This window comes from Perca fluviatilis, chromosome 15 (assembly GCF_010015445.1).
Source record: "Perca fluviatilis chromosome 15, GENO_Pfluv_1.0, whole genome shotgun sequence".
NCBI lineage: Eukaryota > Metazoa > Chordata > Actinopteri > Perciformes > Percidae > Perca > Perca fluviatilis.
Genome location: NC_053126.1, coordinates 25,062,403 through 25,076,306, shown reverse-complemented (window position 1 = coordinate 25,076,306; position 13,904 = coordinate 25,062,403). Strand labels below are relative to the sequence as shown.

Here is a 13,904-nt window from a genome sequence, read left to right as displayed (position 1 = left end):
TTTTGCATTTTATCATCCCTTTAAGAGTCGTGTTGGAAAACTCCACACAGCACTGGTAAATGATTTTGAGCTGGATAAACCATGTTAGAAGATGTATGACAAATGATTAATAATAAAAAATAAAAATAAAAAAACACACCTTGGTTATTAAGGCGTGCATCCATAAAAAAATAAATAAAAAATAAACTAAATAATTAAAGCTGCAAGCAGCGATGACGGGCCCTCGCTTCTTGCATCGGGGGGTACTGGCAGACGCAAAATCAGATGTAGACCACACCTTGTAAGTTTAATGTAAATCGGAATAACTTTTGCCAAGATACAAACTGTGGAAAACTCCCTGCTGGACTGAGACAACATCACCTCTTGGACTCACGCATTTGCGCAATACGCCTTAACTCCCATGACTTTTTTTTATAGTTCGCTGCAGACATGAATACAGCTGCTCCTATAGTTGCACGTTACTTGTATAGCATTCTGTTGTGTTGCCGTGTGCGTTATTGAAAACGTAAGTGCACAATTTTATGTTGCATGTATCTTTGTTTGTGTAATTAACATGAAAGTATTTTTCTTTATTATAGTTCAGGACTGCATGCTTATGTCTACTGTAATGCTAGAAACTTACTGCAAATATATCATTCAGAAACAACAGTTAATACTTTGATTCATGGATGTATGTTAGTACAGTGTTGTACATTAGTTAATTACAATCCTGCTGAGGATAAGTTCAGCTGCTGCACTCGCGATGTTGTTGCTGGTGTAATTGTTGAAGCGCATTGCACTGTGCCATTCGCGACGCTGATCTGTCACATGACTATTGTACCTGTATGTTGCTGTTAGGTTCATTTGTGGTCTTAGAGCACCATCTAGTGGTCAATAGATGTAACTGCGTAATAACCTGTATTGTTTACTACATTGGATCGTGTAAATTAGCTAATTAATTAAAAAAAATGAAAACAGCGCCATCTAAAGGCCGATTGTCACCATATTTGGCACACAGCCTCATTAGCACATGAGGAACAGCTGCTCTACGTTTTGTGTCCATTGGAATAGCCGTTGGCAAGATACAACCGTTCCTGTTTCCACACCCACCTACAGGAAGTTGGTCCTCCGTAACTTGTGCATTGTGTTAGCTATCAATATTGTTTTGATAGCTTTTTTTCATGAGGGTCCTCCGTGTCTAGTTGCAAGTTTTCGTGCCGATCGGACTCACGTCCCAGGAGTAGTTAGACAAAGTAGGCTTCCCATATGTCAATATTTTGTTTTTTAATAAAAAATTAAAACAGCGCCATCTAATGGCCGATTGCCGCCAACTTTGGCACAGATGCTAAACCAGCCATGAGGAACAACCTTGTCAAGTTTCGGGGCAATGTGAATAATTGTTGCCACGATAAGGCAACTTCCTGTTTAGACAGGAAGTTCCTATAACTTGTGCATTTTTTCAACGATGAAAATTCTCTGGATAAATTTTCGTCATGAGGGTCAACAGATACTACCTGCAAAGATTCGAGAAAATTTGAAATCACGGCCTAGGACGAGTTAGAAAGAATGTAAAACACCAGAAAAATGCATAATTAAAAATGGCCGCCTTCCGGTTGGGCGGAGCTAATGAAGGTAAATGGGAAATATGTCTGCAATGATTAGTGCAATATGGGTATTATGTCTGGTGAAGATCGGAGCAACTATGTCCAAGTTAAGACCTTCCACGCCTTAGGGGGCGCTATGGAGCCCGCTTACAGGTATGGCCCAAATCACTGTACAGTCTCACAAAGCTCCCAGGTGTTTATGTTGGCGCCAATTTTTGTGAGTTTTCGTATATATTGAGGCCGTCAAAAATGTGCCCAAGGGCTAAAAACAATTAGGGGGCGCTATAGAGCAACCATACCACTCACAGTCCTAAATGTGTATTCAGATGAAAGAGTTTAAAATTCTGCACATGGCTGCAAAATTTTGAGAGTTTTCGTGCATCCTAAAGTCCTCAAACAAGTATTCGTATAATGAAGATTTTTGCACGAAAACCAAGATTTTAGAAATTTTTGAATTTTGTAATTTTTTCTAAAAATAGCTCCATGGAGTTCAAGATGAGACCTATGTGCCCTCAAAAGTTGGTATATTAACTTCTTACTTTTTTCGGAATTAAGGCGCACGTTAGGGGGCGCTATGGAGCCCCCTGGCAACACCCGAGGCCAAGCACTAGAGAACTTTGCAATTTTCACCAGTTGTGACAGGTGTGCATGCTAACGCCTCGGAAAAATAATAATCTGACGAAAAACAATAGGTTCCTTTGCACTTTCAGTGCAAGGCACCGTTGGGGCCTTGCACTTTCGTGCTCGGGCCGTAAAAACAAATACACATTAGACTGCGTTTTACTGCTTTAGTGATGTGTAGCTAATAAACTGACAGCTGTGTAAATGACAGTTAATAAATCTGCTTATACATTTTTATTTGTTTTAATGAAGACAAGAATGATTTGATAACAAGACTAAAGGCGTGTTCAGACTAAACGTGAAGCAAATTTTTTGCCAGCCGGAATTTCATACAAAGTCAAGTGTTGAAATGTTTGAACTTGAGCAAAGAATTTGTGTGACGCTGTGGCACTGTTATTTTTCTTCTTTTACTCATTACATCATGGGGAGGCTTTGAGAGGCCAAATTCCTTCTGAAACCCAAAAAGGCTGATAATAATGCTACATTTAGTGAGGTGTTAATTGTTGTCTAGATGCGAGTTAGCTTTGTGTATTATGTAAACAGTGAAAGACAAGAAAATCCTCTTAAAAGTGCAAATTCCAAAAAAATAAGCTACTTTTTATTTTGCTCTGATTGGGCTATTTAGTGTCAGTCAAATCTAGCAACACTGTATGCACCTCAGCTAATCTAAACTTCATTTATAGGTGTATGAATGTGCATTCTCTGGACTGAACCTGCTCCACCTTAATCAGGCTTTGAATACACACACAATACTTGTTAGCAGATTCGTTGTTTGGGTCTTCTGAGGGAGTTTGATGATCATTTTATTATAATAATAACTATAGACACAACTGAGAAACTGAGACACCAGTCAGTTCAGCCAAAACACTCTCAATATTTTTTTTATATACAGTTTTTAAAACCACATCATTGGGAGAGAAAAGTTCCTAGATGTTCTTTTTGTGGCCATTAGAGGAACTGCAGCTGAAGAAGCTCCAGCTTGAAGATACTATAAAGGTCATTATTATGGTCATTATTATATAAGGACCCTACACTGACAGTTCTTCAGTTGAAAATAATAAAAAAATAGAACATTAAGTTTTGGGGTTTTAACTGCACATAGCTAGTTGTTGTGCCAGAATGCAACACCTTTTAAATTGGACCCCTTCCATAAAGTGGATTTAGGACACGTTCGTTGTCAGGGCAACAGCTGTACTCGTTTACCTGACATAAAAGACACCTACAACTAACTTGTTGATGATACGATAATTAAAAATCAGTCTCTTCTTTGAACTTAAACAGTGTGCCAAGTTCTAAACAGGAGTGGCAGTCAGACAAAAGGTTAATGCCTCAGATCATAAAAATGCTGGTGAGATAAAAGTCGTTCTACAAATGAGATCATTAAAGCTAATAACAACATGTTTGACATCTCAAAGAATCAAGATACTCAACATTTCTTAGAATTCCGAGGACTTAAACTTGACCCATTACTTAGAAACAATGTGACGGTTGCAATGAGTTTTTGACAAGTGACTGAAGTCACTGACTGTAAAAAGCAAACCGATTTTCTGGTTTGGTTTTCTTGACTGTAAACCGTTGCAGCACCAGCTTAACTTGTTTCCACAGCTGACATCTAAGCATGTAGCAACAATGACAGCTACACATTTACAACACAAGCTACCAGACAGGGAAAACACAAAAACATGTATAAAACATAAAGTTATAATCATCCATTACTTTTAATCTGTTCTCTATGTTAACAGTAGTACAAGCTCTGATGTTAAAAGCAACATTCACTTTTGTTTCCATTTCCAAACTAGAACAGCTTCAATCTTCTAGATTTATTTTAATAATAAATTAGTAAGTACAGCAGGTCATGCCAAATTAATAATAATGTTGACAAATTTATTATTTTAGAATTTTAGGAATTCATTTTAAAACTTTAATGAATGCACACCAAAGAGAAGAATTTCTAGACATTTCTTTTAAATCTGAGACTGAAATGAGACCTGAAACATAATCTCCCTGCACATGTATTAAGTGGTTTAGATAATGTGCTTAGACTTGTCTGAAACGTTTCTGAAAGCTTGTGTTAAAGCTGGGGTAGGCAGTTTTCTGGAAAAGGCACCAAAAAAATCAGCAGATCCAGCCATCATTCTGAAGCTTCCCCCCCTCTTTGTCCTCACATTGTAGTGATAAAGCCCCCCCCTCTCGCTATCTCCACTATTGGAGACGCTGCCACAGCGCTGTGGAGATAGCAAGACTAACTTCATCCTGATGAATGTTGTTATCTTGCAACAATTCTGAGAATTACTGTACTGTTTTCTTTGTAAAGCCCTTTGATATGACATACTGTGATTCTAGGTTATACTGTAGCTAGCTTCAAAAACATTAGCTTAAATCAGCTGCAGCTGTGGGCCTTTGGCTACGGTTAGCAGAATGCTAAACTATTAGTGACTCTCTTTTAGACTTCTTTTTTTCCATGGGCTACATTTTCTAAAGCCTGAAAACAAAGCATAAAAGTCCAGTTTTTCTCAGAACACTTGAATTACAAGGTTATTATAGATGTTGCCCAATGACAATTGAAGAGTTGTGTGCAATGAGACCTCACTGAGCAGACGAAGGAACTACGGATGGACGTCAACGAGTCACATGAACAAGAGCAAACACAAAAACAGGGATAGTCACATTTTTCTACACACTGAATGTAAAGGATCAAAGTTAACAGAGTAATTTAAAAGGTGGAAGGTGTATGGACAGGGGACACACAATGGTCTTTCTACTGGAGGTGGGACAGGGGAGAATTTGTCCTATGGAGGATGATTTAGTAGGGACGGCCCCGCCGCTCCTGTCTGTCGTCACCCCTGCAAATAACAACACACAGATTACATCATCAGCCTCCAACTAATGAACAACAACTACAGGGTGAACAGGTGTGTGTGTGTGTGTGTGTGCGTGTCTGTACAGTGCAGGTTTGTTATACACATAACAAATGTGGAACTTTCAGGTATTGACCACAAATTGCTTTTTAAATTGCTATTTTGTTAACAGAGCAAAGTTTTACCAAAGTTGAATTTGACAAAAAAAAAAAAGTGTAGTAACAATTGATAACATGGGACTCTAAACCTCCTCCCTGATGGCAGAATCTGGCACTCAGTGTGTTACCAGGGAATTTGGCACTGAAAAGACAGTAACTTTGGTAGATACCCACTTCTTTTGTCTGTTTTAGACCAATGTGGACAGGATGAACAATTACACCAACCAAAAACTGTATAATTGGGAGTATAAAAAACACCCATCCTTTATTATATTGTGTGTGTTGCCCAAGTATAGCTAATATGTGGGAAACACTGTATTATGTACCTTTGATGTTGAAACAATTTTAATAAAAGAGGGCCGTTTGTTTGAGTGTATCTGACCTTGCGTCCATCTTTCCAGGGCCGTATCCTCCGCGGTGCCCCCTCGGCTCCCTCTGAAGCCCCCACGTTCATAGCGTTAGCTTTCTGGCTCGTAGCTAAACTGAAGGGTTCTATCAGCTGAGCGGACTATATAAATATCTCCGGTTGCTAAGGGAGGCAAGTCGTATCTAAGGTTCTTCCTAATTCCTGGTGGAGAGAACAACGTTTGCATTGCATAAGAACCTGATGGATGGGAATGATTGTTCCAGGTATTAGTCAAACCGTCAGGCGTAACCAGGGAAACAGAGTTATTGTTTGGATAAACTTTAGATTTCGATTGTAAAACTAATTAAAATATGAACTAATGTTTTAAAAATATGTTATTTGGCAAGTGACCATGGTATAAGTGGGTTAATGCCCTTCGAGGAGTCCATTGTCAGGTATTAATGAACTTCAGTATCAGACGGTTCACACCTCGCCGTCGTCCATTAATACCTGACAATGGACACCTCGTCGGGCATTAACCCTTACTTATACAAAGTGTGGTAAACTGTTTTTAGGTAGAAAGTAGTTCCAATGAAAACTGGGCAAATGAAATCAAAACTATCTGCACGACCAGAGTCAAAAGTGAGTTTCTTTTTAATTTGGGTAAAATAACACTTTAATGAATTTTTTTTTATTTAACCAGGTTAGTTTCATTGAGATATAAAATAGACCTAGCCAAGATAGCAGAACAAATTAGTTACACATACAAGTTCAAGTTAACTGCATAAAAACTATACACCTCAAGACTACAATGTAAAAACTGCAAAAGTCTAACCTCTTTCCATTGGGGACATCCCACAAGCATCCTCAGGTTTCGGGGCGCCACGAGAAGTTCAGGTTGACACAGTTACGGCTAGGTCTTTGCACAATCATCTAGAAAATTATATTTCTGTTTGAGATTTATATGTATATATGTTCCAATATACCAAAGCAATAAAACAAATCTTACAGTATTTGTATGAAGCTGTATTATGAACTATGAACACAATACAGTGTATGCAAAACATTTAATAAAAGCTGAGATTTCCTTGAACATCCTTGAACAATACTTTTTAAAACTTATTTTGTAATATGAAATGTTTCTATCCAGATCCTTCATGAAGAGATAAATCCTCAACTTACAGGTTTGAACACTTCCAGCCTCTGGCTCTCTGTTGTCCTCCTCCTCCACTGCCCCCATTGCCCACGTTGCCCCCATTGCCTCCTGGGAAACCTCCACCTCGACCCCCTCCGAATCCACCACGACCCATTGGCCCTACACAGAGTACAGAACCAAACCAGAAGATCTTCTGTCAGTGTAACAGTGAAGCCTTCCCAGCCATGATCACGTGTTCATTCCCTCGCAGGTGTAAAAATCTATGTAAAAATAGTCATTGGAAAAAGTTTTATCAAAGATTGAGATTTAAAAGTTCTGCTAGAAAATGGACCTTGTGGTGAGTTTTGTCAAAGGCCACGACGTGGATTTGAAAAGGGCCATAGCACAGGACGTTGCTAATAACCCTGACATCCTCGCCAATGTTAAGAAAGTTTTTGTCATCGGTGTGAGAGACCACATCAAGGCTAACAACCTGACCGAGTACTTCTCCGAGTTCGGCGTGGTGGAGAAGGCTGTGATCATTTCTGACAAGCAGACCGGCAGGAAGAGGGGCTTTGGCTTTGTCTTCTTCGAGGACACCGACTCTGCCACCAAAGCGGTGCTGACAAAGTACCATGTCAGCAATGGGAACAAGGTGGAGGTGAAGAAAGCTCTCACAAGGCAGGAGATGTCCACCGGTGGGTGCAAAAGAGGTCGCAGAAAGGGGATGCAAGATTATGGTGGAGGATATGGGGGATACGATGAGGGAGGATATCCCAACCAGAGACTGATGAGGTGGTCGTTGTTCTTGCAGCCGTATGATTTGGATATTCGTCATATCAAAGGGGTTGACCAATGTAATCGCAGGCGCGCTGTCTTGCGCACCACTAGATCCTTAATTTCATGTTCTTAATTTTTCTATTTTCTGAGTTATCCTCTATTTCCTTGCCTTAAATTGCTCCTGTAATACCCAGGGTTGCTGGATCTTGGAGACACATGGACTGCTTTGGGGGAAGTAACCAGAAGGAGTGATATTTACATGGGACTATGGGTAATGTATTGACCATTTAGCTAATTTGCCTTCAAACATAACCTTAGAGTGTATTGTTTATTATAATGTAAAGACAGTATGGGTGAATGAGGTTTAGTGTTTATGATTGACGTGGTTCTTAGAGGAACCCCGTTCTTATGGAGGGGGGTGTTACGACCCCTCCCTTTTCTGCCTGCTCTTGGCTTCTCTGGCTTTCCTGGCTGAGCTGGCAGTGTGGGAGGGGTCGTTAGTTAATTGGTGGACACGTGAGTAGGCTTCAACCAAGACTATTTGTACAAGTCTTGTCTCATTGTTCTGGGTCTGCCTTCTCCTTCTCCTAGGCTCCACTGCTCCTGGTTTGGGTTTGTTTTATCGCCTTTGTTACAGTTGTCATGTATCCACACATCTACACTCACCCACACACCACTTACACTACTGATACCATGATTCCACACATGTTTTGGATTCTGTTGTAGATAGTTATTTTGTTTAGTTAATAATAAACACTCAAGTGGCACTTTAACTTGTCTGGTCTCCTCTCTTTGTCACATGCGTTGAGCCGGCTTGTGACAAGCGGTCATGAATCATTACTTGATCATCATGATCATTACTGTTAAGATAACATGAACAAGAAGTCCTTAAAGTTCTTAAAAAATGACTTTTTTTGATATGATGGAAAGCTTCAAAACGTTACCTGGTGAGATTGTCTTAATTTGTCTTAAATGAAACAGGACTTTCAAAAAAAAATAATACTGCTATAACATATACTGTGTGTGTGTATATATATATATAAAAGTAAAAAAAAAAAATTCTAATTTAGGATTTTGAAAAAACAGACTCACCTCCTCGGCCTCCTCGGCCTCCCATCATGCCACCCCGGCCTCCGAAGTCGGCTCTGCGGGTGGCAAAAGACACCTTAATAGGATTTCCATTGAAGTCCTTACCTGTCAATGAAAAACAGACAGACGTCATCCTTATGACATCTGAGTCAAGAAATCGACATGCTTTAAATCCCAAAATGGATGAAAGACAAGCACAGAATTAAAGCTAAAGTGCATAGTTTCTGTCTCTAAGTAAAGACAACAAAACTGTCGGCGCGTCCACATGATACAAGCCTTCCATGACCGCGTGTCGGATGACACAATCTTCTGAACATACAGTAGCCATACTGAGAAATCCAGAGAGAGTTGTGTGGAGCTGATAGTCTTAATTAGCTTTGTAGCAACTCATTTGGCAACGGCTTGAATGTAACGGACGTTCACTAATATCAAAAAGTTATGCACTAAAGCTTTAAACACAATACAAGACAAACAGAAACTTCAAGACAGTTACAACAGATTCCAATCAGTTTCTAAGGTGGAGAAAAAAGGTATTGAAACGGCCGAATAATAATAAATAAAGATTTAAACCCACTCTTGCTGCACAGTCCACTTCTCTGCTGTCTATCTCTAGACTCCCTATGTTCCACACTCTCATATTAAAACCAAAGTACTGCTGAATACACATCCTCCATTACAACTGCAACCTTACTGAAAATATAATGCTGCCCTGTCTGATTTATTGAAGCGGTCAAGGACTAAATTAAATTAAAGGTTATGAGTCATATGACCTAATATTTAGAGACACAAACAATAATAATCTAGTTGCAAAAAGGTGTCAAATTTGAGCTGATATTAACTGTCATGTATGTGATTGAGATCAAAATTTCAAAAGTTTAAATTTTACATCAAGTTTTGAAGTTGAATTTGATCAGTTTCAAGCTTTCTGAGACACGACATTCACACACCAAGTTAAAAAAGCAATCAAACACACATTGCACTAATTCATCAGCCTCCTTTTCAGTAATGATTAAATCTATGCTTGTTAGTGTTTCACACTTTCCTGGAAGCAGTCTCATAGTCTCATTCAGGGGTCCCCACTACATATATTGTATTAAATTGAGCTGCATATTAAACTGGGTGGATGGATGGACATTCATACCTTATTTATACATCATATTTTAATGCTAAACATACATGGGGAAGGCACCGTGTTTCATGTTAATGTATACTTTCAGACATTTTAATTAAAGGAAAAAATTCATTAAATTTGCAAACAATAAATTGGCGGCCCCCCTGGAGTAACTCTGAGGACCCCCTATTGAAGATCTCTGGTCTAATTAATTGTGCTGCCACAATTTGAGCTTTTATTCTAAGAATTCTTTTATTTTAATTCTATTCTTCAAATTTTTCCAAAGCCAACTTCAAACGTTTCTAATTTTGAAATGACATAATTCCAGTTGATCCCTGGAACAAGGCTCCAATATCATTTATGCCACTGAAGGTCTACTGTACAGTCTGTTACTATTTTATACACTTTTACACTAACAAACACTACCTTAATGATCCCAATCTGCTTAAAAAAGTCTGCCACTGATTCGTCACTGTAGTCGTCTCCCAGGCCTTGCACGAAGATAGTGTTATTGTCAGAGTTATCCTGGTCTTGCACTGTTGGAAAATAACAGGTACAGATGTTCAGAAAATCAACAAGAGGCGAACAGGGAACAGGGAAAAGGACGGATTTCACATAAGATAGCGAGAGATGTGATGAGATGTGATGATGGTTGTATAATGTCCGGTGTGGAGTGAAAAAACAACAAAACTTACTGAAGCGGGGTCCCCCATGTCCATGCCCCGGCTCTCTTGGTGAAATTAATTGTGGAAATGAATAAATGATAAACTACATAAACTCACACAGTGTAACTTCTCTCCTTGTTCCCACCAAAACAGTATTAAGTATTAAGCTTCTAGCCACTTGGTATGTAGAGCTTTGCTCTAAGGAGCTTACCACGGACAGCCTGTTTTTACCACCACTTTTTACCACCCTGTCTTTCAACCGTGTCATTATTTCATACCATCAAGATTACCACTTGTACGCAGAGGAAGTAGGTGATGTTATTTTGAAGTCTCACAAACAAATGCACAAAGCTAGCCTAGAAATCTAGACGCACCCTAGCGGCAGCAAATTTAATTTGCAGCCAGGGGGGTCTAAGCACTCTCCGTTGGCTTGCGAGCTGGAAAAACCAAACTCTGGTCAGGCCAATCACATTGTGTATAGAGTCGGTGGTTGGGCGGGCTTATGCCGCTGGGAACAGCGGTCTTCTGGAAGACTTGGAGTTCAGCTTTTCTTTGAGAAAAGAACAAAGAACGGCACAGAAATCATTCTTAAAAAAGGAAAATGTGTTCGGAGTTTTGCCAACCGGATACAGCAAAAGCTTAATTTATCAACTAGCTTCGCTACCTTCTTCGTTGCTCTGCCTGGTTGTAGCGCTATCCTATTACGTGCAGAGAGAATTTGAAAGACAACCATTTATCCCGCCCCTCGGATTGAGCTCCGTCAATGGTGAGTTGCCAGACCCAACATCTTGATGTTGGTCTGGCTTGTCAGGCTAGCACGAAGCAAGATTGTGCACATAGAAATACTGCCTTCAAGTTGATTTTGTGTATCGGAATAACCACCATACCTGTCACAGCATATCATTTTAATTGGTTGGGTTGTTTGTTGAGTAAACACAGCCTTGTGTAAATCTCTTGAATTTGATATTTAAAACAAGTCAAACCTTTGTGTTGATGCATTTCTTGACCAAACTATGGATAATTTCCTTTCACACAGATATTGCCAACTTTTGTAACCAAGTCCAACATATTGCAACACAATGCCCTTATTGAGTGTAGACCTTAAACTGACACGGCCGTTTGTCATTCTCTCATTCATTCCTTTGTCTACCATATTTTTTACACAGCTTCACAGAGGATTCTTGGAAATTGCCCCCAACATACATCTTCAGAGTAAGAACACCATGTTCGTCATTCAGAGAAGGATTTCAAAGTGCTTTGTTATTTAGTACAACAGTTACACACACTTTACCCATTCAGAAAACCAACTTCCAAAGTTGAAGTTTTCAGAGGTCAACTGAAACACCTTAAGACATTCTTTGGTGTGTAAAGTCCTGTCACCTTTTAGAAGATGGACTGAAGTCTGTGTCACTGGCAGCTTGATCTGAAACTAATATGTTCCTTCTTTAAAACAAACTTTGCATTGTATTAAGAAGCCAAAGCCAAACCCCTTCCCATACCTGTCAAGTATGCCGTTTTGGCCGGGAAAGTCCCGTATTTTACCCTTCTTTCCCGCCGTCCTCCCGTATTAGTATTTTCCCGTAAATCTCCCCCGTATTTTAACCTGCGTTATTAAAAAATAATAATACCCCGGACCCGAGCGGAGTAAAAAGAAAAAAACATTCCCAATCTGAGCTCTGTCACTAGCCTCGCGATAACTGCCACCTGCAGTAGCCTACTACAGGTACTGTAGGTGGCAGTTGTCGTGAGGTTAGTGTGTGAGGTCAGATGATGAGTGACAATGCGGGGAAAAAAAAGAAGAAAAATAACAGAGACGGATGATGGACGCTACGACAGAGACGGTGCGCTGCCAAAACTTATGAAGGCTTTACTATGCATTCCCCATAGCAATGCAAGTTGAGAAAGGATGTTTAGCATGGTACGAAAGATTGTTACAGAGAATAGGATGACGTTAGACAACAGAACTGTTTGCGCTCTACTCTCATGTAAAATTAACCGCTCTGGCCCAGCCCACAAATTTGTACAATAACTCACTAAAGAAAAGTTATGTGAAATTAAAAGAAAAACTGTAAAAGAAAAGCAATATGAAATAAAAAGAAGGTGGAATGAAAATAAAATGTAAATGTAAAGACAAGCAATGTTATAAATTGTAAATGTTTTCAGCATTCTGCATCAAGTGGTGATTTTAGCTTTCTTGTACACCTGTCTTAAAATGTAAGGGATACTGGAGCTTGGTTGGGGTGGTGGGACTGCTCGAGGTGGGCACCGGAAAATTTCCCTTATTTTCAAATCCAAAACTTGACAGGTATATATATACCTGTCAAGTTTGCCCCTTCCATCAACACAACTTTTGAACCACTTCAAATCTGACAAGAAGTGACCGTGAAACCAGGTGAACACGGACAGAGGTTACCAAACTGATAACTGATGTTTTATAAGTTAACAGAGTGTCTATTTGCACCCCCGGTACGAATAGCCTCGGCCACACAGCTGAGCTATTTACACCCTGTGACGTAACAACAAAAAAACGTTGCTCGCGTGCACCGAAATCATGGCGGACATTCATCTTCCATGACCACAGAAACTGGCATATTAGGAATGTTTTGTCTCTAAAGTTTATAACAATTGAATTTCTAGCGGAAAATGGATACTACAGTTGCGCTTTCTGTCTTCAGTGAAAGCATACAACCGTTAGTTTGTTAGTTAGTACCTATTTTTTTGTATACAGTATGGTTACCTAGCAACTGAGGCTTGAAGAAACCAAGTGGTAAAAAGTTGTTCAACTTTCTGAAAGAACTGCTAGGTGAGTGGTTAGTGCGCTTATCTTTGTTATGGAAGTTTGGAGTTCGATTCCTCTGTGTGGTGATCTTATTTTTTAAAATTTGGATTGGATAATTTGCATGCAATTGCGTAAGTCAGGACCCGCGAACGCGTATTTTTTTATTTTTTTTTTGCAGGGTGGTAGGGGAAGACTAATGAATATGCCTGCTCTGGTTGGGTTGGTTAGGTTTAGACAAGAGGAGTGGGATGGTTATGGTTAGGGTAAGAATGTCAGGGCGATAATATTCCAAAAAGGTGTAATACATGAGTAGTATGGATAACTGTGTGTAAATATATGCCAAGGTACTGTAAATGCACAGGGGTGCAAATAGCATACATTGATATTTGTACCAGGGGTGCAAATAGCATACACTTCTAATTGTACCAGGGGTGCAAATAGCATACACTTCTAATTGCACCAGGGTACAAATAGCATACTGCTAATTGTACCAGGGGTGCAAATAGCATACACTTCTAATTGCACCAGGGTACAAATAGCATACTGCTAATTGTACCAGGGGTGCAAATAGCATACACTGCTAATTGTACCAGGGGTGCAAATAGCCTCACCCATAAGTTAATTGACCACACTTGGCACAACTGGTGGATGACTCGTTATTGTTTCTGAAAAAAAAAACTCCCTTTCAAAAGCTTCCACACCTTTATCATGATAGCGCCATGTCACCATGACTAATGTGTTCAGGTATCAGTGTCAACAGCGAAACTAAGATTTCAAGT

General features: G+C 39.6%; 1 protein-coding gene and 1 long non-coding RNA gene across 2 annotated transcripts; one reads left to right on the top strand and one right to left on the bottom strand.

The window, feature by feature from the left end:
- Positions 1 to 3,069: 3,069 nt before the first annotated feature.
- LOC120575222 lies at positions 3,070 to 5,719 on the bottom strand. The gene is made up of 2 exons (XR_005641961.1): positions 5,603 to 5,719; positions 3,070 to 5,047 (listed from the first exon to the last, which is right to left on the bottom strand). It is a non-coding gene; the product is annotated as an uncharacterized LOC120575222 (long non-coding RNA).
- A 1,328-nt stretch (positions 5,720 to 7,047) lies between these two features.
- On the top strand, positions 7,048 to 7,733 carry LOC120575274 (heterogeneous nuclear ribonucleoprotein A0-like). Its single transcript, XM_039825993.1, has 2 exons — positions 7,048 to 7,496; positions 7,676 to 7,733. Exons 1-2 carry the CDS (start codon positions 7,048 to 7,050, stop codon positions 7,731 to 7,733), a joined length of 507 nt encoding a protein of 168 aa, XP_039681927.1.
- The last annotated feature ends 6,171 nt before the right edge of the window (positions 7,734 to 13,904 follow it).